Here is a 23852-nt window from a genome sequence, read left to right on the forward strand (position 1 = left end):
CAAACTTCATCTCTCTCGCTCTCTCTCGGCTTTGTTGTCTCGCCGTGCTACCATGCCCTCGATGTCGAACCCTCTTGTTATCTCAAATCCTCTCTTCTTTAATTTTCCCTTTCGGGTTCTATTTGCCACTCGCCGTCCAAACCAACCCCTCTTGTTGTCTCAAATCCTCTAATTCTTTCCCTTTCGGGTTCGATTTCCCTCTCACCATCCAAACCCTCATGTTGTCTCAAATCCTCTCATTCTTTCCCCTTTCGGGTTCGATTTCCCTCTCACCGTCCAAACCCTCTTGTTGTCTCAAATCCTATCATTTTTTCCCCTTTCTGCTTCGATTTCCCCAATCAGCCTTGATTTCCCTAAAAAAATTCTTCCCATTCGGCTTTGTCGATCGAGTTTATTTTTATTTTTTATAACTAATAATTTTATTTTACTTCATAATTATATTATTAATTTATCCTACATTAAAATCTATCTTATGTTATTAATAAAATATTATATTTATTTATTTATTATATTCATTATAGTTAATACTATACAAAATTAGTAATTTAAGAGTGATAATTAAGACAGTGTTAAAGTAAGAATTTGATCTAAGTATCTAGACATTGTAAAAGTAAATATTTTGTTTAAGTATTCTACATTTATATAATTAATTTAATTAATAATTAGAATTTTAACTCGTAATTATTGTATTAATTTAAATTTAAAAAAATCTATCTTAATTATTTATTATATTAAATTACTAATTATAAAGTAACCATGTTTGTTTAAGTGTATTATTAAAAGTAACTTATTCTCGCCAATAAAAAAAGAAAAGAAATAAACAATGAAAAGTCCAACACTTTTGTCTCATCAACTTTAGGGTTTAGGTTCTTTTGGATAAGGGTTTGAATTAGAGTTATGGTTATGGTTAGTTTTAGTTAGAGTTTAATTAGGGTTTAAGATTTAACTAGGATCCGACTCAAACTAAAGTTATTGTTAGGATTTAATGCACATAACTTCTTGTTTTTAGGTTTTTCAATGAATTCTTTTGATGTTACCTACTAAAATTATTGAAGCAGGAGATGATGAATCAAAGATCATAGTAATTTCAATATATTATAAACCTTAAACCTTAAATCTTAGGCCCTAGTTGATCAATGATTTAGATTAGGATTTCAATATAAATCTTAATTCAAAATTTGCTATTACAAATGGTTATGTGGTTAGATATCAATCAGAATTCCAACATCCAACCCTCTGCCACCGTGCTTTTCCTTTGCGGAATCCGAACCGTGTTCATATCCAGCGATCAAGAAACGATGGAAGCTTTCTGCAATCTCTCCTTACTGCCATTAAAGAAAAAAAAAAAAAGGTTCACGAGAGTTGGTATGGACATAGCGCCTGGAAAAGTGTACCTTCCTCGGAGGAGCTGGTCACCCTCACGCTCGATCTGTCCTCGTTTCTTGTCCTCAGAAGCCAGACAAAGGCCCAGGCAAAGCCTCTGCACTATCTTCGGACAATGATGAAATTATCGGAAGTCGAGATTCGAGTGTGAAGAGTGAACACCTACTGGGATCGTTGCTTCGCAGGGCCTGAATCAGACATACTGACGACCGAACCTCAGCCTCGGAGCAACACAGGCCTAACCTGGCTTTTTCAGTGATGGCCTTTTGAGGGACCTACGCTTGCCTGCTCCGGTTAGGTTCGCTCCGCGATACCTCCAAACGCATGACGTCGAAACGGTTGGGTTGGGTGTCGCCCTGCGCTGGACATCTGTCGCTCTTGTCTCACCTTTTGCAGTTCGGTTATTCTCCATTAATCCCGCGAATCGGATGCGCCGAATTACGCTGGCGGGGGTCGAGCTGTTAATCTTCTTGGAAATGGATTGAAGTAGAACGCCCGGGGATTATTAGATTCCTTTAGCTTTTTCTTAAGACGATAAAGGTGAGTGCGTGACACTTACCAGTTTCCGGTAGTCTGCTCCAGCTAAGTGGCTTTTGGAGGAATCTGCAGGCGAGTGGTAAGTTTGTAACAGGCGGGTTCACAGGTCACATGTAGGATGGAGGACGAAGGATGTAGGATGGAACACGGCAAGAAGGAACCTCTCACTCCTAGGCTTCTTTCTCACTACTTCGGAGTCTTCCACTCCGCCGTACCCTTTATGCTCCCTCTCTTCCGCCCGAATTACCAATTAGAGCTCCCAGTTTCTGCAACAAGTTCGTTGTTAAGGTAGAGTTGGGTTTTTTTTTGCTCCCACCCATCTCTGAACTCAGTCGAGGGGAAAGCGCCTCCTTTAAAAGATCGAACTAGATTGGATTTTTTGTTTAACTCAAACTCTTTTACCTGACCTAATAATGGTGATTTTGGTTCCTGTAAAAGTTGTTCCCGTAGTCGAGATTATGTGAATTAAATATTAAGGAATCGAATCGTGCAACAGCAAAAAAAAATAAAAAAAATCTCTTGCTAACTTTTTGTATGGGTTCCTCTTGATTAGCCTTTTCGCACCTCGTTTTGGTAACAATTAATTGAACTGGAGCTAGATTAATTGATATGGTTATCCGTTAATCGTCGTTATCTGAAATTGGCTTACATCAGACAAGTACGATTAAATATATTTGCAGACTTGCACTCATGGGTTGTTAGCATTTGCATCTATTCTTGTAAATTCTAGATAAAAGGTGACTATTTGTTTATCCCCTCCTTCGGACGCTCCACAGCAGTAGCAACAGAAAAGGGAGTAGAAGTGACTGTGAGCCCAAAGATCCTAGTTTTTTGCCTGCTTGCTTGCTTGCTTGCCTGCTCTGTTTCGATGACTAACGCCATAGAAACGGGAAAAGAGATTTTTGAGATCATTGATTGAAGCTGCTGGGAATCAAATCCCGTTTATACCTTGATTTGGTCGCTGTATAAGGTCGTAATTCCGGCAATCAAGATTTCTTTGAGAGATCCAGCCGGAGGAGGGAAGCTTGATCCATATTAGGGTTTTTTCTCTTTCGGAAGATATAGATTTCGTCGGAAGGCTTTCTTTGATTGAAAAGCAGAGGAGCAGAAGCCTCTTGAAAGGTTCCCGGCAGTTAAAGAAACGTGGGTTTTTTTTTTTTTTTGTAATTTTTGGGACGCGATTTTGGAGGAAACGCGAAAGAATCGCATAAAAAACTAGTTTTTGCTACTGCTTTCTTCGTGATTATTCATTATGGGGAAAGTGGCCGTGGGATCAGCAGTTCTCTGTGCTGCTACCGCTTGCGCGGTGGCAGCGCTTATAGTCCGCCACCGGATGCGTAACTCTGGGAGGTGGGCCCGCGCTATGGCGATTTTGAAAGAATTCGAAGAGAAATGTGCCACTTCCACCTCAAAATTGCGTCAAGTAGCGGATGCAATGGCCGTTGAAATGCATGCAGGTCTAGCATCCGAGGGCGGGAGCAAGCTGAAGATGCTCATTAGCTATGTCGATAACCTTCCCACTGGGTATGATCATTTGCTCTCTTGTTTTCTTCTTTTTTATTTTTATCAATCTTATTTAGTTTCCGCTATTGTTCGTTATGGGTTTTCTTTTTTGTTTCTGATTCTGTTTCTTCTGCTTCTTCTTCTTCTTCTTTTTCATTTAGCTTACGGTTATTAATGAATTCATTAAATTTTTATTGTGATATGTTTTTCTTGTTTCATCGGTGAAAGCGTACGGGTAGTCCATTCAATAATTATAGGCTCCTTACGATATTTCCTTTCAATCTTCTGTCTTTGAAATTGCCTTTTCTTCCTCATGACTAAAAGCAAACGAGAAGAATCACTATATAATTTAAGTATTTATTTGGTTTTCCTTGACCCATTTGCTTTCCTTGTACTTGAAATTAAATTTTTTTGTTATCACAGAGTGTTGGACTAATTCTTCGAGCAGCATAACGGAGTCTGTGAATTTATTCTAAAGCTTGTTCGTGAACATAGTTTTAATTTGTACCATATCGATGAAACTAAGTTAGATAGACATTACCATTTGGACGTTCTCTTCAAATCCAAGTTTGTGAGGTAGTTCATTTTAGAGTGTCGATGACATGAATGATGAAAGGAAATACGAACTGTACTGGCTTTGGTTCTTTCTTAAGCATTAGATACTTGAAAGTGAAAGTCAAGAAGCAAGTCATGTTGAAACACAAAATTACAATAGAAGTTACTGATCTGCTCAAGTGACTTCGTTTGGCCCCTCTCTGGAATGAGATTTATTTTACATGTTTTCCCTTTTAATTTTCTTTTTAGGGATGAAAAAGGATTATTTTATGCATTGGACCTTGGTGGGACAAATTTCCGTGTACTGAGAGTACAGTTGGGTGGCAGAGAAGGGCGAGTTGCTAAACAAGAATTCACTGAAGTCTCCATTCCCCCTCATTTAATGACTGGAACTTCAGATGTAAGTCTCTGTATTTCTTCCTTCTCTGGCTTGATATCAGTATCTCATTTTCGTGTTATATGTTTATCAAATGTTCTAAAAGGCTTGTGCTTCTTCAGGCTCTATTTGATTATATTGCTGCTGAGCTAGCAAAATTTGTGGCTATGGAAGGTGAAGGTTTCCATCTTTCAGTAGGCAGGCAGAGAGAACTTGGATTTACATTTTCATTCCCTGTGAGGCAGACATCAATATCCTCTGGTACACTCATAAAATGGACAAAGGGATTCTCTATTGAAGATGCGGTTAATTCTGATCACCTTCTTTCATTAAATAGTAGCTATGTCTATTATCTCTCGTTTAATTCTTAAGTATGCTTATCTTTCTAAAGTGTCTTTATTTGTTTTCATTATGTTTCATCTATCTGATTTTGCTCAAGTGAATAGAGTCGGGCAGATCTCTGAAAATAATCATAAAATATAGGCTCGTTTAGTTTGAAACAAGAAAACAAATATATAGTAATCCTATCACATATAAAATGCTTGACTTGCCACCCTTTAGTGATTCACTGTATGGTGGTATCATATAGGAGACACTGACTTATTTGATGAGTTACCTTGTTGCAATCTTATGTGAAGCATGTTGATAGTGGTCATCGTTAGTTCTTTGCAATTTATCATTCTTGTATAGGGATGAGAACGTGTTATAGAAACCCGACCTCACCCCACTACCCCTATCTTAAACCCCATCTTCGCTTAAATCCATGATAGGTTGAATTTTCAACTCTGTTCTTACCCATCCCTGTACATCATCACCTTTATTTTAACTATCTCCATTTCATTTTAATGTTGCAGAAGATGAAATTTGAAAGATAAAAATACTAGAAGCAACCACAAGTAAAACTTCTGTGAGGTTTCTTACATCTAAAACAAAATAACTATGTTAAATAGAAAAGGTGAAGTGTGAAGAAAGACTTGCAGTGTTCTACAGTTCTTGCAAAATTTCCTGTGAATCCTCTGTTCAAACATAATTTCTCTTGTTGAGGATATGAAAATAAAAATTGATAAAGACAAGGGAAAGCAGAGAAACAACATACCATAAGTTGGATAATAAGAAAAGAAAGAAGATATGACTTGAACAAAATGGGGAAGAAGAACAGAATTACAAAAATTATCTCCTTAAGAACTAAAGAAGAAAAGCCACTCTCTCGTCTTTACTTACATGTAGCTATATTCTCTTTGACATTTTTACTATTTATGTTTTCATTATTTCCATTTAAAATTATCCAAGCATTTAATTAAAGAAAAGTGCGAGGGTAAGTGGTAAAACAGGATATGTAGTGACCGAGGTAAGGACTGCTACTTATTTTTATTGCCTTTTTAAACCTTTTTGTCTAACGTTCTGAATGAAGGTGACATCTGAACTTGTAATTATTGAAACTTTTCTTTGTATAAATAAAATAAATCTTTTTCATGACTCCAGATATCAATTCATGAAAATAAAACGTTGAATCAAGAGATTGAAAGCAACATATGTATGTGACAATTTCAGACTTTCTACCTTATTTCCACTCAAAAGTAATGTCTTAAACTGTACTACCAAAAAATTATTTTGATAAACAGAATACCCTTTGCCGCATCTGATAGGAACAGGCATCTTAAATTTATTTCATTTTTCAATAATTTTATCCTCAAACCTCTTCTTATTTCCATGTTAAAGTTGATTGCTGGCATTGCGATTTTTTCAACTTAGATGAAACTAAATAAATTTCGTCCATAGCAAATTCTCTACATTAAAATCCTTTACCATATGTTAGAAATTATTTTTTCTCTATAAACTGATGTTGATCATATAAACCTTAGTAGCAGTAGTGATAGAAATAATAGTTGCAGTAATGGTTGCTTTTGTGATACTAGAAGGGAAAGAATCTCTATTTTTTCTTTAAAGTAGTAAAGTTTGAGGAGCATTCGCATATTTGATTCTTTTCTTTTCTTTTTTATGATTGTTATTTCATGATTGTTGAACCAGGTTGGGGAAGATGTGGTGGCTGAACTCACAAGGGCTATGGAGAGACAAAGACTTGATATGCGTGTCTCAGCACTGGTAAGTCCATATTTGGAGCATTTAAACATTGTAAAACTTAATCATTCATTTTATTGTCAAATGCTTCTAGCAAGAGAGCTTATTGTTGTTATTTTTAATCACTTTTAAAACCATCCTACAAGATGCTGTTGGAGAGGATATTAAAGTTGTGAGTAGCCTTTGCATGTATTCTTTGATCTCTTCAAAATAAATGCCAATAAATGCACTATGCAGGTCAATGATACAATAGGGACACTGGCTGGAGGTAGATACCATGACAATGATGTTCTTATTGCTGTGATCCTTGGTACGGGTACAAATGCTGCTTATGTGGAGAGAGCACATGCAATTCCTAAGTGGCATGGTCTGCTGCCTAAGTCAGGAGAGATGGTTAGTGATTTTGTCTTTGTTTTATTGATTTCTCAAAGTTTTTTGAGTAAACATGCTCCAAACTTTTAAGTTTAGTTGATGATGGAGACATTCTAAAAGTTTCATTCTCCTGCAGGTGATCAACATGGAATGGGGAAATTTCAGGTCATCACATCTTCCCGTAACAGAATATGATCAGGCATTAGACAGTGATAGTCTCAACCCAGGAGAACAGGTGCTTGTGAACGTGATTGGTTCTATTCCAATGCAAAATTTTCATGTCTTTCCTTCTGGAATAACATGATGATGGATATGTGCACTTGATGTTGGTAGATTTTTGAGAAGATGCTGTCTGGTATGTATCTGGGAGAGATTGTTCGGAGGGTCTTGTGTAGAATGGCTGAAGAAGCTGCCTTTTTTGGTGATACAGTTCCTCCGAAGCTTCAAGTACCATTTGTACTGAGGTATGTTTATGTTTGTCAACAGGTCAACTTTGGCAAAAACAGCATTGCTGAGTGGTTCATATGTTTCTCTGTAATCCTTTTACTGTCTTCAGTTAGTCAAATCTGTTGAAGCTCTTACCTGGAATTGCTTGAGAAAAAATGGTCTTGATAAAGTTGGCACATTGTAATTTATTTATTTCATAGTTTCTTCTATTGAAACAGGTGCCAATCTTGGTGCCTAAAGATAGGATGAGCTCATAGCTACGTCATACTGGTGTTATCTAATCCAGTATGTAATTGGCCAACCTCATCAGCCCTTTGGTTTTTTATATCCAAAAATAATAGGAAGCCCTTGGAAGTCTGGATGTTTAATGCCCCTGAGTTTAACCATTTATATAAATAAATTACAAGCTTATGTGCTGGAGTACAAAATGTTCGGATTACTTGAAATCCTTGTTTGGTTGTTGGTGGAGCCAGTTTCAATGTCTTACCTTGTTTGCTTGTTTATTTTATTTATTTATTTATTTGGTAGCTTACCTTGCTAGGAAAAATGAGGAAGGTTAAATTAGAAATGGATCATACTTAGGACCTGGGGCTCAATACAAGCAAAAGAAGTTGACTTATAAAAAGGTAAGTAAGTGGAGTCAAGGACAGAATGGACTGGGTGGGGATTCTGAAATAGTTAGGGTTAAGCCTTAGCCTTTATAATTTGTAGGAGTCAGAGCAGTTGGTATTCCTTTAATGCTTTTCATGAACCATGTATTCGTATTGCAAATTTTGTTCTTTAAGTAATTTCAAATTTCATTAAGCCTCATATGAACTTTGAAATTCTTTCAGCTTTATCGACTATTTCCGAATGCTGTGTTAGCTTTTTGTGTGTTTTAAGTTTCTTGTGAAATATATATTTCATTCACAGAATGTTAATTAACTTAAACTGTATGCGCTACTATGTTACTCTGTTGGATTTTGATTATCTAGTTGAAAATATAGTGAAACTTGATTATAGTTTACCACTGGGGCAGTGTTGGGCATGCTTCACCTTCTTTATGGCTTGCAGTTGGTTAATATGTTTTTTGAATGCATTGAATAATTTTCTGTATTCAACCAAATGAGGTCTAATTCATATTAAATTTGGAATACGATTATTGACGCTTTGTGTATGGATTTTTTGGGTCAATGCTCAAAATAGCTACTTCTTGTTGTGGTCTCAGGTCTGTCTCGCAGTTCATCGATGTTCAAAAGAAATCATGTCGATTTTTTTAAACAAAGAATAGAGAACTTGTTGAATGTCTGAAAACAAAAACCTTGTTGAAGTTTTAGCTTGAATCCAGTGTCTTGGCACTTTTCAACTGAGTACAGAATGGTGAATTGGTTTTCATGATCCAAGAATACAAAAGCTCCCTTCCCAATGATGTTTTGCATCTCTTAAGTGTCTGATAATTTTGGCTTTTCTTGTATCATAAACTGCAAGTAACAAGTCTCTTCTTTGAAATATGCAGAACTCCTGAAATGTCTGCGATGCATCGTGATTCATCCCCGGATCTCAAGGTGGTTGGAACCAAGATGAAGGATATTTTGGGAGTAAGTTCCCTGTAAAAGTCGATGCTGGCTATTTGTTCATTTTGCAATTCTTTAAGCTGATCCATGAATGCTATCTAGATTTGCTCATGTTTTTACCCGACAACTGTTGTAGATATCTAGCACTTCCCTCAAGATCCGGAAAGTGGTTGTTGAGATCTGTAACATAGTTTCCACCCGAGGGGCTCGGCTTGCAGCTGCTGGAATCTATGGAATCTTGAAGAAAGTAGGAAGAGACGTAGTCCGAGATGGCGAAAAACAGAGAACAGTAGTAGCCATGGACGGTGGACTGTTTGAGCACTACAGTGAATATAGCACATGTTTGCAGAGCACTCTTAGGGAGTTGCTTGGGGAAGTAGTTGCAGACACTGTTGCCATTGAGCATGCAAATGATGGTTCAGGCATTGGTGCAGCTCTACTTGCGGCTTCTCATTCTCAGTACCTTAAGCCAGATGAGTCCTAAAGAGGAACGAGGCGCCTCTGCTTTGTTTTGTTCCTTTTTCCTTTTACATCTCAGAGGGAATTCTGGAATTCTTGAAATTCGGCTGTCTTTTATTTATCGTTAAGAACTGTATAAGCTGCAGGACATGGAAGTGATCTTAGCCTAGTTTGGATATCCACTCCGGCCTGCAAAAATTTCAATTCACTTTTTTTCTTTTAATTCTTCTTCTTGGACATTCCTGCATCTCTTATAAATAAGTGGGTATTGAGAGAGCCCGGCAGTTTCCCTCATTTTTTATGTATATATTTATATAATTTTTTACTGTTTATATAAATTAAAAAATTATTATTATTTATTATCTAAATTTTAAATATTTATATCATTTTATTAACTTTTCCTTTTTTTCGTTTAATTACCTATTTATTAACTGGGTTAATTATAGAAATTTGGGTGCCTTGAAAAAATAATCAGATAAAATAGACACAAAATACTAGAATGGTAATTAAAAGTTAAAAGTTAAAACGGGTTACAGAAAACCCATTTTGTTTTGTCCATAACAACCATAGGTTCGAGGATAAAATGACTTTTTGGGCAATTTCAATGGCAGGCATGATAGCATTAAGATTTAAGAGCCCAAGCTGCTCTGCAAAATCCTGCTTTCCCTGATGCTGACCCAAGTTCGGCAGAGCCTGAAATATTTAATAGGGTACTTCTAAAACAACCTTAAACTAAACTTCTTAAACTGGAATGATGAGAAGCCAAATTTGGTGACCAGTTCCGACTCTCAACAGAACAGAAATCTAAAAGAATTGCTCATATCAGACCTACACTTGAGATCCTTTCCTCACAGTGAACTGAACACTTTGTCCTATACAGTGTAATGTAATGTAAAAATTGACACATCCGCTTCTGTAGAATAACTTTCAAAGTAGACTACATGCAAAATTCTGAAATGAGCTGCTGGTGATCCTTGCCATCACTCCAAAGTTGTGAAGGAGAGCTAAATCACCAAATCTTCTTTCTGACCCAAAAGAGAAGAAGAACAACTCCAATGACGATAGCAACGGGAGCATATTTACGAATCAGAGCCTGCAAAACAGTAATATTGATACACATATTGAGCTTTAAAAAAATGTAACAGGGGAATGTCACAATAATAAATAAAACTGAAAGGCATAGCATATGGATTGTCGCCTTGATTTACACAGGAAACGAGGAATTCTTGGATGGATCACTGATGTATTTATAGAACTGCCATCTTGTAGTTTGTTTGCAATAGAAATTCATGACAGATGGGTTCTTTTCTCTGAAATAAGGACAACTAACAACTACCAGAATAACAATAGCTAAAATATGAATAAAAGAGTAAACTGCAGGAAAGCAACGCTCAGGTAATACTTTTAGTAAGCTCCACATAAGATTTAAGCAACAAAAAAGGTATAAAAGCAGAGACAGAAACAAGATTCAGTAAAGGTGGAGAGAAGATAATTACTGAACTCCTCTTTCCCTTTTCTTTCTTGAAATATATTACAATATTAAAAATGTGACCGTACAACAAGTTGATTCTTGAAATGCCAGCATCAGTAGAGATTTTAAAAAATATGAACTTCAATAACTCAGAGTGAGAGAAAAAGAACTTCCATTGCAGCCAAATTTAAATTGTGAGAGAAAAAATTCAGAAATAATTGGTGCACAAATTCATAGAAAACTTCTGACTAAATTGATCCCAAGTCAACCTTTCCTGACTGCAACCCTACCAGCAATTGAGTTTCACAGTCAAGAAAATACACAGTATTTCACACATTCAACAGCAAACAGTCATAACATGCTCATGTGCTTTGCCAATCCATGATTTCTCTGTTTTTCAGAGCATTTTCCATGATTGATAAGCAAACTTCAGCATGTGACTGAGGCAAGTCGAAAGATCCTGATGTGCACCATAAAATGTTTAAAGAAGCTAAATATTGTTATTGAGAATAGAAACAGCCTACCTGCCGATTCAAATCCTTTGCTTTATCCGCATAAATACGAGATTCAGATGTCAGTCGGCTGGACATTTCACTAACATCTACAAATACAAAAAACAATAGAGGCATTAGAATAAGTTTACTTTTTTAAATGAAAATGTATTTTAATGTTAAACAGCAGAACTTTGAATATAAACATTTCAATAAGAGGCGTAGCCATAAAAAAAAAGAAAAAGAGAGAGAGAGAAACAGAAGATATTTACTACTGTAACTGCAAAGGCCCTGTAATTCATCAAAGAGGCCACATGGGGGAGTTTCCAGAGTGAAGTCTTGGGTTCAAACCTCACGAGGGTATTAGGATAGTAAGTTTGATAAACACAATTTTTTACTTTCCAGTTGGAGTTATCAGGAATTCCTTTGAAGTTGCACATCAGATACATACAGATTTAATGGGGACTTCTCAATGCATAATTCCATTACTACTTTGTATTTAAATATAGAATATTTTTCTCTCATAAAAAAAATAATGGATATTTGCTTAAAAATCGAATTTCAAACCAAGTCTCTAGATGAAGCTAACTGAACCAACCAAGTTCCACAAACCAAAGAAGAGAGCTAGCCTCAAGAAGACTACCCTGACCCCAAAATGTACAGTTTTTTTCTGTCTTCTTCTTGACAAAAATTCCATCCAAAAATTCAATATATGATTCGTTCTTTAAGTGCAGCATCAAATCTCCTCTAGATCAAGAGATTACTATGCCAAAAATGCTGCTACTATAATATACTTAGTAATTTCCTAGAACCTAGACTTCAAGGTGTCCAACTTCTACAGAACCCAGGTCCTTGACCAATTCATCAACTCCTATTTTATAAACTTTTAAAACAAGAATTTTCATATTCACTATCCTAGCTTTCAGTTCCACAATATAGCCAATAAATTGATATAAGATGCATAAAAAATGGAACATATCTAACTTACGGTCCAACTTTTCGCCAACACCAAGGACTTCCTGCACATTCCGGGTCATGATTTGGTGGACCTCATAAAGTTCATCATTTAACTTGGCAAGATTCCGCTGAGTGCGGGTGTCCAAGTATAATTTCTTGGTCTTCTGTATGAATGTATCTATAAGCAGGAGGAAGACAGTAATTTTTAACTATTTTATGTTATGAAGCATAAGTAAAGAATATCAATATATAAAATAAAACGTGGAATAAGAACACATAAAAAAGACCTACCAAATTTAATAAAAGCATAAGGTCTCGCTGCAGTCTCAATTTGACTACCATTGACTCTCTCAAACTCATTTTTGAGGTCTTCTAGATACTGAAACGCAAGTTTCTTTGGATAAGAACGATCACACATTGTAAGATAGCATACCCTGCCTTCAATGATATAGCTGAAGAGGTACTTAAGGCCAACAAAATGATAAAACTGATATGCATCTGAAGGACAAGTGGGTTACAAGAAAATGCAAAAGCAGAAAAATGAAGAGAAGAAGCCATTTCCAGGTGAATGTGCAACCAGCAAATAATCAGTTTACAACTCAGAATCTATGAAAGGATAACAAAAATGAGAGAACAGATCTAGATCGATGCTACAGCATAAAGAAGATTCTCAGAAATGAGATCACTGGATTAGGATACTGAAAAACGTAAGGACCAGTCTCAATTGACATTCTGGACGGTTCATTCTGGCCCTTACAAAGGTTCTTAAACAGGGCCTTGGCCTGCTGCTTGTAATACTCAGCATCTTTTGTATCATTGCCATCATCCAGTCCTTCTGCTAAAGGAAGGCCATCGGTAACCCTAGCTATCATTGTCAGTTTCACCATCCTCTTTGTTTTTCACTCCTGGAAGAACTAAGAAAGATTAATAATATATCACAAGTTTGCAGGCAGCCCCTCACAGAAAGGAAAGGAGTTCAAACATGCATATTGCTTTGTTCAGTGAAACTTACTCCTCCCAGATCCATATTCTCCATGATTTCAAGCAGACAAAACATTAGCACCTGTACAAACTTCTTTTAACAAACTTAATATCACATATATTCATGCTACAAGTAGTGCCTTGTTTGCCAAGAGGGACTCTCAAAAGAGAGAAGATAAAGAAAATCCGAGCGAGGTGGGCAGAGAAAGAGGGAAAGAGAGGGGGAGAGATAGAGAGGGAAGAGAGAGAAACAGAGAAAAACAGAGAGGGAGAGCGGGAGACAGACAGAGCTCTTCTCCAACTTTTCATCTTATCAACTCCACATTGGAAGTAACAAGAATCAGCAAACAGATGGGGAACAAAACCAAGTCAGAAAAAAGCAGGGGGGGGGGGGGGGGAATACAAAAGCCAGTTCCTCAATGAAAAGATGTTTCCAAATGAAGTATAAACGAAACCAAGTATTCATATCTTTCTATTTGCTTATTGAACAACACACACACACACAAAAGGTGGATAAATGCAGCCTTGGCCATTGTGAGTCTTCGAGCCAACAAATCTTACAAGATGTTGGTTCCATGATGAATGTGACTAGCATTTATTTTTCTAACCATGAGAAAAGGGATTTTATTAAGAAAGCTCCCGAGAGAGAATAGAAAATAGCTGTGTACATCACTTCAAAGAGCAGATAGATCAAAGCATTACTGACTATGAAGAGCATTTAGAAGTTTAGAGTCGAGACGGGGCCAGAAACATTCACAGGGCCTTAGCTCAACCATCACATTCAGTTGTCAGTGAGTAGAGGTCTTAGTTTCAAGCCCTACCCTATCTACGAAAGCAAGAAAACTCACAACTAAATAGATGGGTAGCTGAAATTAAATCAGAAGTGATTACCATTTCCTCACCCATTTAAAATCAAAACCTGGAGAATAAGCATATTTGCATGCAAAAAGGAATAAGCAAGAAGTAAAACGAAAGATTTAATAAGCAAAAGGAACTGAATATTTTTCCTTTAAAAAAATATCAGAGCCACCATTTTTCAAAATCCCCTCCAAGTAAAAAATGTAACTGATTAGCAACTGTGCACTTTAAAAAAAATGCTGTGTCCATATGAGAATGTGAAAAGTGTTTTGGAACTACTTAAAAAAAAAACAATGTCTCAGTCACATCTTAGCTAACAGTTATCAGACAGAGCCATGTATTGCTGATATTAATAAAATTTCCAAGTTGTCTACAAGTAAGAGATTCCCACCCTGGACATCTGACTTTTAAGGTTGACTACACAAGAAAATTTGAAACCCACCCACTAATCAATGTCTTTGACTTATCACACAGCCAATTAACTTCAAACACATCTCCAATGTCTGCAAGATATGTGGAAGTAGATTTCTCACATGAACACCCAAGCCACATCATGATACAGCCAAAAAGAAATGGTTCTTAACAGGATTCTACAGGCCAATTCTGAACAGCTTCTCTGTACAATCATCGTCTTAAGGCACCTGGAGAGTAAAACCACGAAACTCCAAATGCTTCGGTAACTGTGACCATAAAACAATCAACCGGGTTCCCCTTCAACAATTTCAAAACTCTCACATTGCTCACTTCCTAACAGAGGACTCCAGAGTTACAGTGGAATTTTTATTTCATTTAATTTTTAAAAACTAAAATCAGTCTGCAGTTTCCGTATAAGTAATCTTAGAATAACTCGAACCCAACGCAAAACTTGAAATAATTACGTTACCCACGACAGATCCAGCTATAAAAGGACCAGATCTCATGCCCAAATCCATCCGCTCATAACCAAATTTCCAATAAAGTAACCTCTATTTATCCCTAGATATTTCACGAGACAAACATCGCACATACAGGAATTCTGTTTTCTTAATTCTCAAAAATCTGTACTTCGTGCAGCTGGGTCTCACCTGTGTTCCACGGTTGCAGTCGGAGGAGAGCGCTTGAGGAGGAGGGCAACTCCGATAGACTTTGACCTATGTAAGAGATGACACCGATCAAAGCGTGATCAACAGCAGTGCCAAAAGATCGAGAAGTTAGAGTCGAGGTCGTGATGAGAAGAAAGACTGACGGAGAAGAACACGAGGACGCCTTCGTCCCAGAAAGGAGGATTAAAATTTGTCTATTGTATATATCGGGAGAAGAAAAGAAAACCAAGCCAGGAGCAACGAAAAGACGAGACGCGTAAATGCTTATGCTAACGCCGACGCAGGTCCTGTGCACCGACCATAGTTTCAAGATTAGTCGAGTTGACTCGTGATTCGGCTAGTCATATTAAATTTGAAACTCGACAAACTAGGTCAAAGTTGAGGGCCTGACGCTTCTATTCTCACTAACCAGGTCTCTGTACTTGGTTTTCATAGTTGGTTGAATTACGGGTTTGGTTCGAATGAAGATTGACAAAAATCATGGTTTGGGTCTTGGACGAAACAAACCAGACACGTCTGTTCAAAAGGCAAAACTTGCAATCCCCAAGCCATGACGAGGCAGGTGAACCGAACCTGGAGCTCGAGTTGGGTGAACCGGGTTGGGTCAATGATGAGTTTGGATTATCAGTTTTTAATCGAAACCTGCCTAACGAGTTTCTATTTTCACTTTATCCTTGGATAGAACGAGGCGCGTGGGTAGGATTCATCTCGCGGTGTTGGTGTAAAACTAAAACACCTCCTCCCTCCTCTATAAAGGAGACCATTCGATACAGTGACCGTCCTTCCAGTTCTCTCATATTTCAGATTGTGATTTTCGTTTTCTTTTTTCTTACCGATACTACGAAACCCTAGCAATGGCGGACAAAGGCCAAGCGTCCTCGTCCGAATCGTGAGTTCCTTTCTCCTTAACTGCCCTTCAAGTGTTTGTTTCGTTCAGAAGATGTGTTACGAGGAAATTGTAGAATTAGGGCTGAGATCCACTTTTTCCTTTTTTTTTTGCCCCAATATTCTCTCATGATCGGCGGATTAATTTACGTTGGTTTTTTATTAAATGCAGTTCTTTTCATCTTTATCATAACCGAAACCTAACTTTCCTTTGATAAGCGAAAACATAGCTAGGTCGTCGTGGCAGTTTGATTAGATAGCTGAGCTCGTTTTAGAAATCAGTGCGAATATATCTCTGTTTACTTCCAATTGTTCTGTTGGTATAATGGATCGATTCTTATGATGTTTCTATTGCTCTTGCAGCAAAGGAAAGAAAGATTTTAGTACTGCAATTCTGGAACGCAAAAAGTCGCCCAATCGCCTTGTTGTTGATGAAGCTGTCAACGATGACAATTCTGTTGTCTCGATGCATCCCGATACTATGGAGAAGCTGCAGTTTTTCCGGGGGGACACAATACTTATAAAGGTAAATTTTATTTATTTTTTTAAAAATAATTTGTTTTCCCATTCTTTTATTCCTTTGTTTTTTTTTTTTGTGGGATCAAGTTTGCCATTGAAAATGTTTAACAGTTTTTTTTTCTGCGTGCACAGGGAAAGAAGAGGAGGGACACTGTTTGTATTGTGCTTGTTGACGAACAATGTGAAGAGCCCAAAATAAGGATGAACAAAGTTGTCCGTGCAAATCTGAGGGTACGCCTTGGAGATGTTGTGTCTGTTCATCAGTGCCCAGATGTGAAGTATGGGAAGCAGGTCCACATTCTTCCCATCGATGACACCATTGAGGGTGTCACTGGCAATCTGTTCGATGCTTATTTGAAACGTAAGAGTAACTAACTGTTTTACAACTTTCTTTTTTATATATGCCATTCCATAATTCTGTTGCTAACTTTATGAGTCACGTAACAGCATACTTTTTGGAGTCTTATCGACCTGTCCGTAAAGGTGACCTTTTCCTTGTGAGGGGAGGCATGCGTAGTGTTGAGTTTAAAGTTATTGAAACAGACCCTGGCGAATACTGTGTTGTTGCCCCAGATACAGAGATCTTTTGTGAAGGAGAACCTGTCAAACGTGAGGATGAAGAAAGATTGAACGAAGTTGGTTATGACGATGTTGGTGGGGTTAGGAAACAAATGGCTCAAATTCGTGAATTGGTTGAACTTCCTCTTAGACACCCTCAACTTTTCAAGTCTATTGGTGTGAAGCCTCCCAAGGGTATTTTACTGTATGGCCCTCCAGGTTCCGGCAAAACCTTGATTGCAAGAGCAGTTGCTAATGAAACTGGGGCTTTCTTCTTCCTTATCAATGGACCTGAAATAATGTCAAAATTGGCTGGAGAAAGTGAGAGTAATTTAAGGAAGGCTTTTGAGGAAGCTGAGAAGAATGCACCTTCAATCATCTTTATAGATGAAATAGATTCTATTGCTCCAAAAAGAGAGAAGACACATGGTGAAGTGGAGAGACGCATTGTTTCTCAGCTTCTGACTTTGATGGATGGTCTCAAATCCCGTGCCCATGTAATTGTAATGGGAGCCACCAACAGACCGAATAGCATTGACCCTGCACTAAGGAGATTTGGAAGGTTTGATCGAGAAATTGATATTGGTGTTCCTGATGAGATTGGGAGGTTGGAAGTTCTCCGTATCCACACAAAGAACATGAAGCTTGCTGAAGATGTAAGGCTTTAAGCTGGGTCCTTATTCAGTTTCTCTAACTCTTTCAGAAATCAAAGTAGTTGCTAGCTTTGCACTAACTCCATCTAACTCTTATCTGCAGGTTGATCTTGAGAAAGTTGCAAAAGATACACATGGTTACGTAGGAGCTGATCTTGCTGCACTTTGTACAGAAGCTGCCCTTCAATGCATTAGGGAGAAGATGGATGTTATCGACCTTGAAGATGAGTCAATTGATGCTGAGGTTCTGAACTCCATGGCTGTCACTAATGAACACTTCAAGACTGCTTTAGGATCTTCAAATCCTTCTGCCTTGCGTGAAACTGTAAGTTTTTATTCATATCCATCTTACATATTCCCATGGAGTAGGAACTCTGTTTTTCTATATATACGAATATACATGCTCATTTGATTGTTGAAATTGTCAGGTTGTTGAAGTGCCTAATGTTTCCTGGGAAGATATTGGTGGATTGGAAAATGTCAAAAGAGAACTTCAGGAGGTATGCGAACTGTTCCTTTCTATAATTTTTCTTTTTTTTTTGGGAAGATGCATACTATGCCTGTTGCATATATTTCTGGCATGTTTACATTTTCTATCCCATTTCAGTTAGAATGTTTTGCTATCCGCATGGTGATGTACTGGGCTCCTCATATTAATTTTTTCTCTTTTGCTTTTTATTTCAATTGAAATAATTGAACCGATACTATCTTGGTGGTTTTTGATAGACTGTACAATACCCTGTGGAGCACCCTGAGAAGTTTGAGAAATTTGGCATGTCACCTTCTAAAGGAGTCCTTTTCTATGGACCTCCTGGGTGTGGCAAGACCCTCCTTGCAAAGGCTATTGCTAACGAGTGCCAAGCTAATTTCATCAGTGTCAAGGGTCCTGAATTGCTGACAATGTGGTTTGGAGAAAGTGAAGCTAATGTTAGGGAGATATTTGATAAAGCCCGTGGATCTGCTCCCTGTGTTCTCTTTTTTGATGAATTAGACTCGATTGCCACACAGGTATTGCTTCAAAGTTTAAATGTTTTAATTTTGAGTTATTTACTTCAAGTCCTTGGTTGCAATTTTGTGCTGTTGAATGTTACCGATAGTGAAAACTAATCTTGTATTGATCATGTTCTTTCAGCGTGGGAGCTCAGTTGGAGATGCTGGTGGTGCTGCAGACAGGGTTTTGAACCAGCTGTTGACCGAGATGGATGGAATGACAGCTAAGAAGACAGTGTTCATCATAGGAGCGACAAATAGGCCAGACATCATTGACCCGGCATTACTGAGGCCTGGTAGATTGGATCAGTTAATATACATACCGTTGCCAGATGAGGCTTCCCGCCTGCAAATTTTCAAAGCATGCCTCCGAAAGTCGCCTGTCTCTAAGGATGTTGATATTGCTGCTTTGGCAAAATATACCCATGGATTTAGTGGTGCTGATATTACTGAAATATGCCAACGTGCTTGCAAATATGCCATCCGAGAAAACATTGAGAAGGTCAGTCAAATATTACTGTTTGGATTGGGGTGTTTTCTGTCTTGTTTATTCAATTGCTGTTTTTAATTTTATTATTCTCTGATGGGGAATGATAGGATATTGAGCGGGAAAGGAAGAGCAGAGAGAATCCTGAAGCCATGGAGGAAGATGAAACAGATGATGTCCCAGAGATCAAGGCAGGTCACTTCGAGGAATCCATGAAATATGCTCGTCGTAGTGTGAGTGATGCGGACATCCGAAAGTATCAACTGTTTGCTCAAACATTGCAGCAGTCTCGTGGGTTTGGGTCCGAGTTCCGGTTTCCAGACCGGCCAGAAAATACGGAGGCGACCACTGCTGCAGATCCATTCTCTTCTGCAGCCGCAGGAGAAGATGATGATCTGTACAACTGAAAAACCTTTGGCAAAAGATTACTTATATTGTAGTGCTTATGAGGCTGCAGTATAGTAATTTTTTTTCTCTTTAATTTGGGTAATGGTTTGGAGATGCAGTTCGATTCCCCCGCTCCACAAATTGATGTACGAATCGTGTTTTTTTGTTTTTGTTGAGAAGAATACTAATAGAAAAACGAGAGGCAGGGGGCAACCCCTGATCTTTCTTACATACACTTCTATTACTGTTTTTGTGGTATTTTAAATTGTTATGTAGCTAGCCAGCAATTTAACTTCTATTCACGAAATTAAGAATTTGAGTTTGCAGTAACCAAAATCTCTCCGTGATTCTCCCCACTTTTAAAGATGATTACTGATTTGTTTGCTGCTATACACTCTGCTCATCTAGGTTTAACCCATAATCCCTGTTACATTTACAGTTACCAAACGCTCGACATTAAAATTAAAAAAAAAAAATCAAACTACATCTCTCAATCCCTCTTTTTCAGTACAAAGTTCTTCCTCGACTGATCCCACCAGACGAAGAAGAGTAAGCTATTGAACAATGTGAAGATCCCTGTAGCAGGAACTGAGCAGGGGTAACCAATGAAGAGTACGAGGGAGCATCCGCTCTTTTGCAAGAATCGTCGCCAAACTTACTCGGCTCAGATCCAGTTGAAGGCTCGTGTCTAATCTCTCTCAGCAATGCTGCGACGTCTTTCATGGAGGGTCGATCATCGGCTCTGTTGCTTGCGCAGAGGAGAGAGATTCCCAGAGCTTGGAGCATCTCCTGGATTTGAGAGTCGGGTCGACCTTGCAGCTTCGGGTCTATTATCTCGACCGGGTCCTTTTTGCTTCTGAGATGCTCCCGAACCCACTGGGCCACGTGTTGGCCCTCCGGAAATGATGGGTCGACCGGTTCTTTCCCGGTTATGATCTCCAGTAGAACCACCCCGAAGCTGTAAACGTCGCTCTTCTCCGTGATCTTCAGCATGCATCCGTACTCTGCACAAAATTAAGATTTTTACTAACCTTAAAGAAATCGAATGGTTGTAAGAGAAAATTCAAACTGGGACCCGCTTTATGTATGGTTCAGATCGAGGAAAATGGGAATTACCGGGTGCGATGTAACCGTAGGATCCGGCGAACCTTGGATTGTTAGCTGAGATGGCTCCAGCGCTTTGTGAGCCATCCTGGCTTTCGACGAGTTGGGCGAGCCCAAAGTCCGCCAAACACGGTTCGTATCTGTCGGCCAGCAAGATATTGTAGGCTTTCACATCCCGGTGCATGATAGCCGGCACACAGTCGTGGTGCAGGTAAGCCAGCCCTTCCGCGACGCCCTGCGCGATCTTGAGCCGCGTCTCCCACTCCACCACCGCACCTCCTGCGGCCGGCGCGTCGTGTAGGAGGGCCCCAAGCGTCCCGTTTGGCATGTAGTCGTAGAACAGCAGACGCGTCTTGCGGTTGGAACCCCACCCGATTAGCCGCACGATATTCCTGTGCCGGATCCTCGCCAGCGTCGCGATTTCCGACGAAAACGCCGACGCCGAATACGCCTTCGAAGACCGGAATCTCTTTACGGCGATCGTGTGCCCAGCAGGGAGGGTAGCTCGGTAAACGACGCCGGACCACCCTTTGCCGATAACGTTGCCGGCGGTCAGGCACTTTATCACGTCATCGATGCTGAGGTCCAGTTTCTGGAACAGCGTCAGTTCCCAGGGTGGCCCCAGCTCGGTGTCATCTTCGCAGCCATTTTCGTGCGCGCCGTTTTTCCCTCTCCGTCTTCCTTTGAGGAAAATGAACAGAGCGGCCATTAGTAAAGCGGACGCTGTGCACAGTAGCACGATCATCGCCACGCGGGCGGCGTCCGTCGTTACCTGTGCAGAGCCGGGGCGGATGGCGGAGCACCTGCCTCCCGCGAGGCAAAGGTTTGGGTTGCCGTCAAGGTCGCTGACCGGGAGTTTAGCGAAGAAAGGTGTATACGGAACTCGCCCTGAGAAATCGTTGTAAGAGATGTTGAGCGAGACGAGGTTCTGTAGTCCGGAGAGGAACTGAAGCCCGTCAGAGAGACCATTATGTGAGAGGTCGAGAACTGCCAGCCTCTCGAGGTTGGAAAAATGAGCTGGAATCGCGCCTGATAGGTTGTTGAAACTGAGATTCAGTGCAATCTCCAGCGCCGGAATCTGACCCAAAGTCTGTGGAATCTCCCCGCTGAAGCCATTGCTGCTGAGATCAACTAGCTGGAGCTTAATGCATTTACCGAGTTCCGGTGTAATCATGCCGGAAATTTTGTTTTTCGCAAGAACGAGCTTGGTCAGCGAAGTCAATGATCCGACATCGGAAGTCAGACTTCCTTCTATCTGGTTGTCGGAGAGGTCAACGAATTGAAGGGAAACGAGATCGCCGAAAGTTGGCGGGAGTGACCCACTTATGGAGTTCGAATGCAAGTCGAGGAAGGTCAGATTCCGGCAGCCGAAGAGTTCCGGCGGTATCGCCCCCGTCAAGTGATTTGAACCCAGGTCTAAGAAATTCAAGTTCTGTAATTTTCCAATCTCAGGCGGGATTTTCCCGGCGATCTTGTTGTCATTGGCTCTGAGCCGGACTAAAGCTTCGCTGTTCCCAACCTCCGGCGGGATCTCACCGGACAGATTGTTCGATAGGAGTAGAAGTTTGTTGAGGTTCTTCAAATTGAAAATCCCATTCGGGATTGCGCCAACAAGACTGTTCTGAGAGAGGTCGACCGCTTCGAGAATGGAACATTGGGACAGAGACGATGGGATATTGCCTTCCAGTTTATTTTGCCACAGATATAGAAGCGTGAGGTTGGTCAACCGGCCGAGTTCCGGAGGAATTATCCCGGAGATCTGATTGTTGTCGAGCTCGAGATGGGTGAGGCCCTGGCAGTTGGACAGCTCTGTGGGAATGCGGCCGGATATCTGATTCATACTCAGCTGCAGCTCCTGCAACAGGGTCAGATTTCCGAGAGACTGCGGGATGCTGCCGGTGATTAAATTCATTGAGAGATCGATAACCATTAACTGCCTGCAATTTCCGAGCTCTGGAGGGATCACCCCCACTAAGTTGTTCTGCCAGAGTAACAAATTTTTCAGGTTCCGAAGATTTCCCAACCGAGTCGGCATTGAACCGGATAGAGAATTCTCGTACAGATAGATGCTCTGGAGACTGGTACAGTCACCCAGTTCGGCAGGGAGTTGGCCAGAAAGAAGAGCTGTATAGATAGCCAAACTCTGAAGCTTCTTCAGTAGGCCGAGACTACTTGGCAGAAACCCGGACATGCTGGTCTCTGCAAGACCTAACATTATCAGATTGCTGCAATTCCCGATCTCCATCGGCAAGGGACCAACAAGGTTCTTGTTTCCACCAGCTCTAAGCACCTCGAGACCCTTCAAGTTCCCAATGGAGGAAGGTATTGCGCCACTGAGCTGGTTATCGTAGAGCACCAACCATCGGAGTCTAGTGAGATTGCCAATCTCCATAGGAATCGCCCCCTCGAGCCGATTCGAATTGATTAGCAGAATTTCAAGCTTGCCCAACCGGCCAAGCTCAGCGGGAATTTCGCCAATGAGGCTATTATCACTCAAATCCAAGTAACTGAGTTGATGGCAATTCCCTATTTCTCTGGGGATTGGACCCGTGAGGTTGGTCCCTATGAGAACCAGCTTGCTCAAGGACTTCAATGCAGTCAAGTTAGAGGGGACATAGCCAAACAGATCCACGTACCTCAAGTTGAGCTCTACAATTTCCATATTAGCATTGCAGGAGACGCCAAACCAGCCACATGGAGTGAAATCTGATCCATTCCAGCTGCTCAACGCCTCAACTGATCCATTCAACGCCCATTTCCAGGATAGCAGGGCTTCACCTTGTGGGCTTACGGCGGAAGCCAGGAGAGAGAAGGAGACGAAGAGCAGCAAGTAGAGGCAGGTCCATTGACGAATCAAAGGCATTACTAAACTCAATCCCCTTATTGGGTGACTAGAGCGCGAGAAGGAGAGGAGGCCTTGAGGGGAGGGAAGGAGGTGAAGATGGAGGAGAAATGAGGGAGATTACAGACACCCATGTCGCTGTCTTTTAAAAAAATGCAACTTCGAGACCCAAAATCTCCGGATCCAAGACCAGCTAGGCCATGATGTTGGTGCAGAGCGATAGAATTTAGATGGTGTCTTCCAATTAGTTTATGGATGGAGAGCAGTGGAAAGGAGTTTTTTAGTGAAAGGGAGAGATGGGCGACGAGCTTTCCTCCATATTT

The 23852-nt window shown here is 39.9% G+C and overlaps 4 protein-coding genes across 6 annotated transcripts; 2 read left to right on the top strand and 2 right to left on the bottom strand.

Moving 5' to 3' along the window:
• Nucleotides 1-1931: 1931 nt before the first annotated feature.
• On the top strand, nt 1932-9560 carry LOC137940266 (hexokinase-1-like). 2 transcript variants are annotated; one of them, XM_068785219.1, is made up of 10 exons: nt 1932-2208; nt 3378-3444; nt 4228-4378; nt 4477-4659; nt 6383-6457; nt 6671-6826; nt 6942-7040; nt 7139-7269; nt 8748-8829; nt 8942-9560. In XM_068785219.1, the coding sequence occupies exons 2-10, from the start codon at nt 3410-3412 to the stop codon at nt 9287-9289; spliced, it is 1260 nt and encodes a 419-aa protein (XP_068641320.1). In that variant the 5' UTR covers nt 1932-2208; nt 3378-3409; the 3' UTR covers nt 9290-9560. The 2 variants fall into 2 exon arrangements, with proteins under 2 accessions (XP_068641320.1, XP_068641319.1); XM_068785218.1 differs by having other exon boundaries at nt 1932-3444.
• A 492-nt stretch (nt 9561-10052) lies between these two features.
• On the bottom strand, nt 10053-15377 carry LOC137941149 (25.3 kDa vesicle transport protein SEC22-1). Of its 2 annotated transcripts, none has more exons than XM_068786438.1 (6): nt 15087-15377; nt 12883-13097; nt 12475-12635; nt 12215-12361; nt 11260-11336; nt 10053-10357 (listed from the first exon to the last, which is right to left on the bottom strand). In XM_068786438.1, exons 2-6 carry the CDS (start codon nt 13068-13070, stop codon nt 10274-10276), a joined length of 657 nt encoding a protein of 218 aa, XP_068642539.1. In that variant the 5' UTR covers nt 13071-13097; nt 15087-15377; the 3' UTR covers nt 10053-10273. The 2 variants fall into 2 exon arrangements, with proteins under 2 accessions (XP_068642539.1, XP_068642537.1); XM_068786436.1 differs by having other exon boundaries at nt 12883-13088; nt 15087-15376.
• Nucleotides 15378-15839: 462 nt separating this feature from the next.
• LOC137942119 (cell division cycle protein 48 homolog) lies at nt 15840-19818 on the top strand. Its single transcript, XM_068787804.1, has 9 exons — nt 15840-15993; nt 16353-16515; nt 16641-16869; nt 16956-17722; nt 17823-18044; nt 18148-18219; nt 18446-18727; nt 18852-19211; nt 19307-19818. The coding sequence occupies exons 1-9, from the start codon at nt 15959-15961 to the stop codon at nt 19601-19603; spliced, it is 2427 nt and encodes an 808-aa protein (XP_068643905.1). The 5' UTR covers nt 15840-15958; the 3' UTR covers nt 19604-19818.
• Nucleotides 19819-19959: 141 nt separating this feature from the next.
• On the bottom strand, nt 19960-23842 carry LOC137942120 (leucine-rich repeat receptor-like serine/threonine-protein kinase RGI4). The gene is made up of 2 exons (XM_068787805.1): nt 20700-23842; nt 19960-20587 (listed from the first exon to the last, which is right to left on the bottom strand). The coding sequence occupies exons 1-2, from the start codon at nt 23548-23550 to the stop codon at nt 20088-20090; spliced, it is 3351 nt and encodes a 1116-aa protein (XP_068643906.1). The 5' UTR covers nt 23551-23842; the 3' UTR covers nt 19960-20087.
• Between the last annotated feature and the right edge of the window lie 10 nt (nt 23843-23852).

This window comes from Aristolochia californica, unplaced genomic scaffold (genome assembly GCF_029961685.1).
Source record: "Aristolochia californica isolate CCGP_79_NKW_82.1479 unplaced genomic scaffold, dmAriCali1.0.hap1 SCAF_9, whole genome shotgun sequence".
Classification (NCBI taxonomy): Eukaryota; Viridiplantae; Streptophyta; class Magnoliopsida; order Piperales; family Aristolochiaceae; genus Aristolochia; species Aristolochia californica.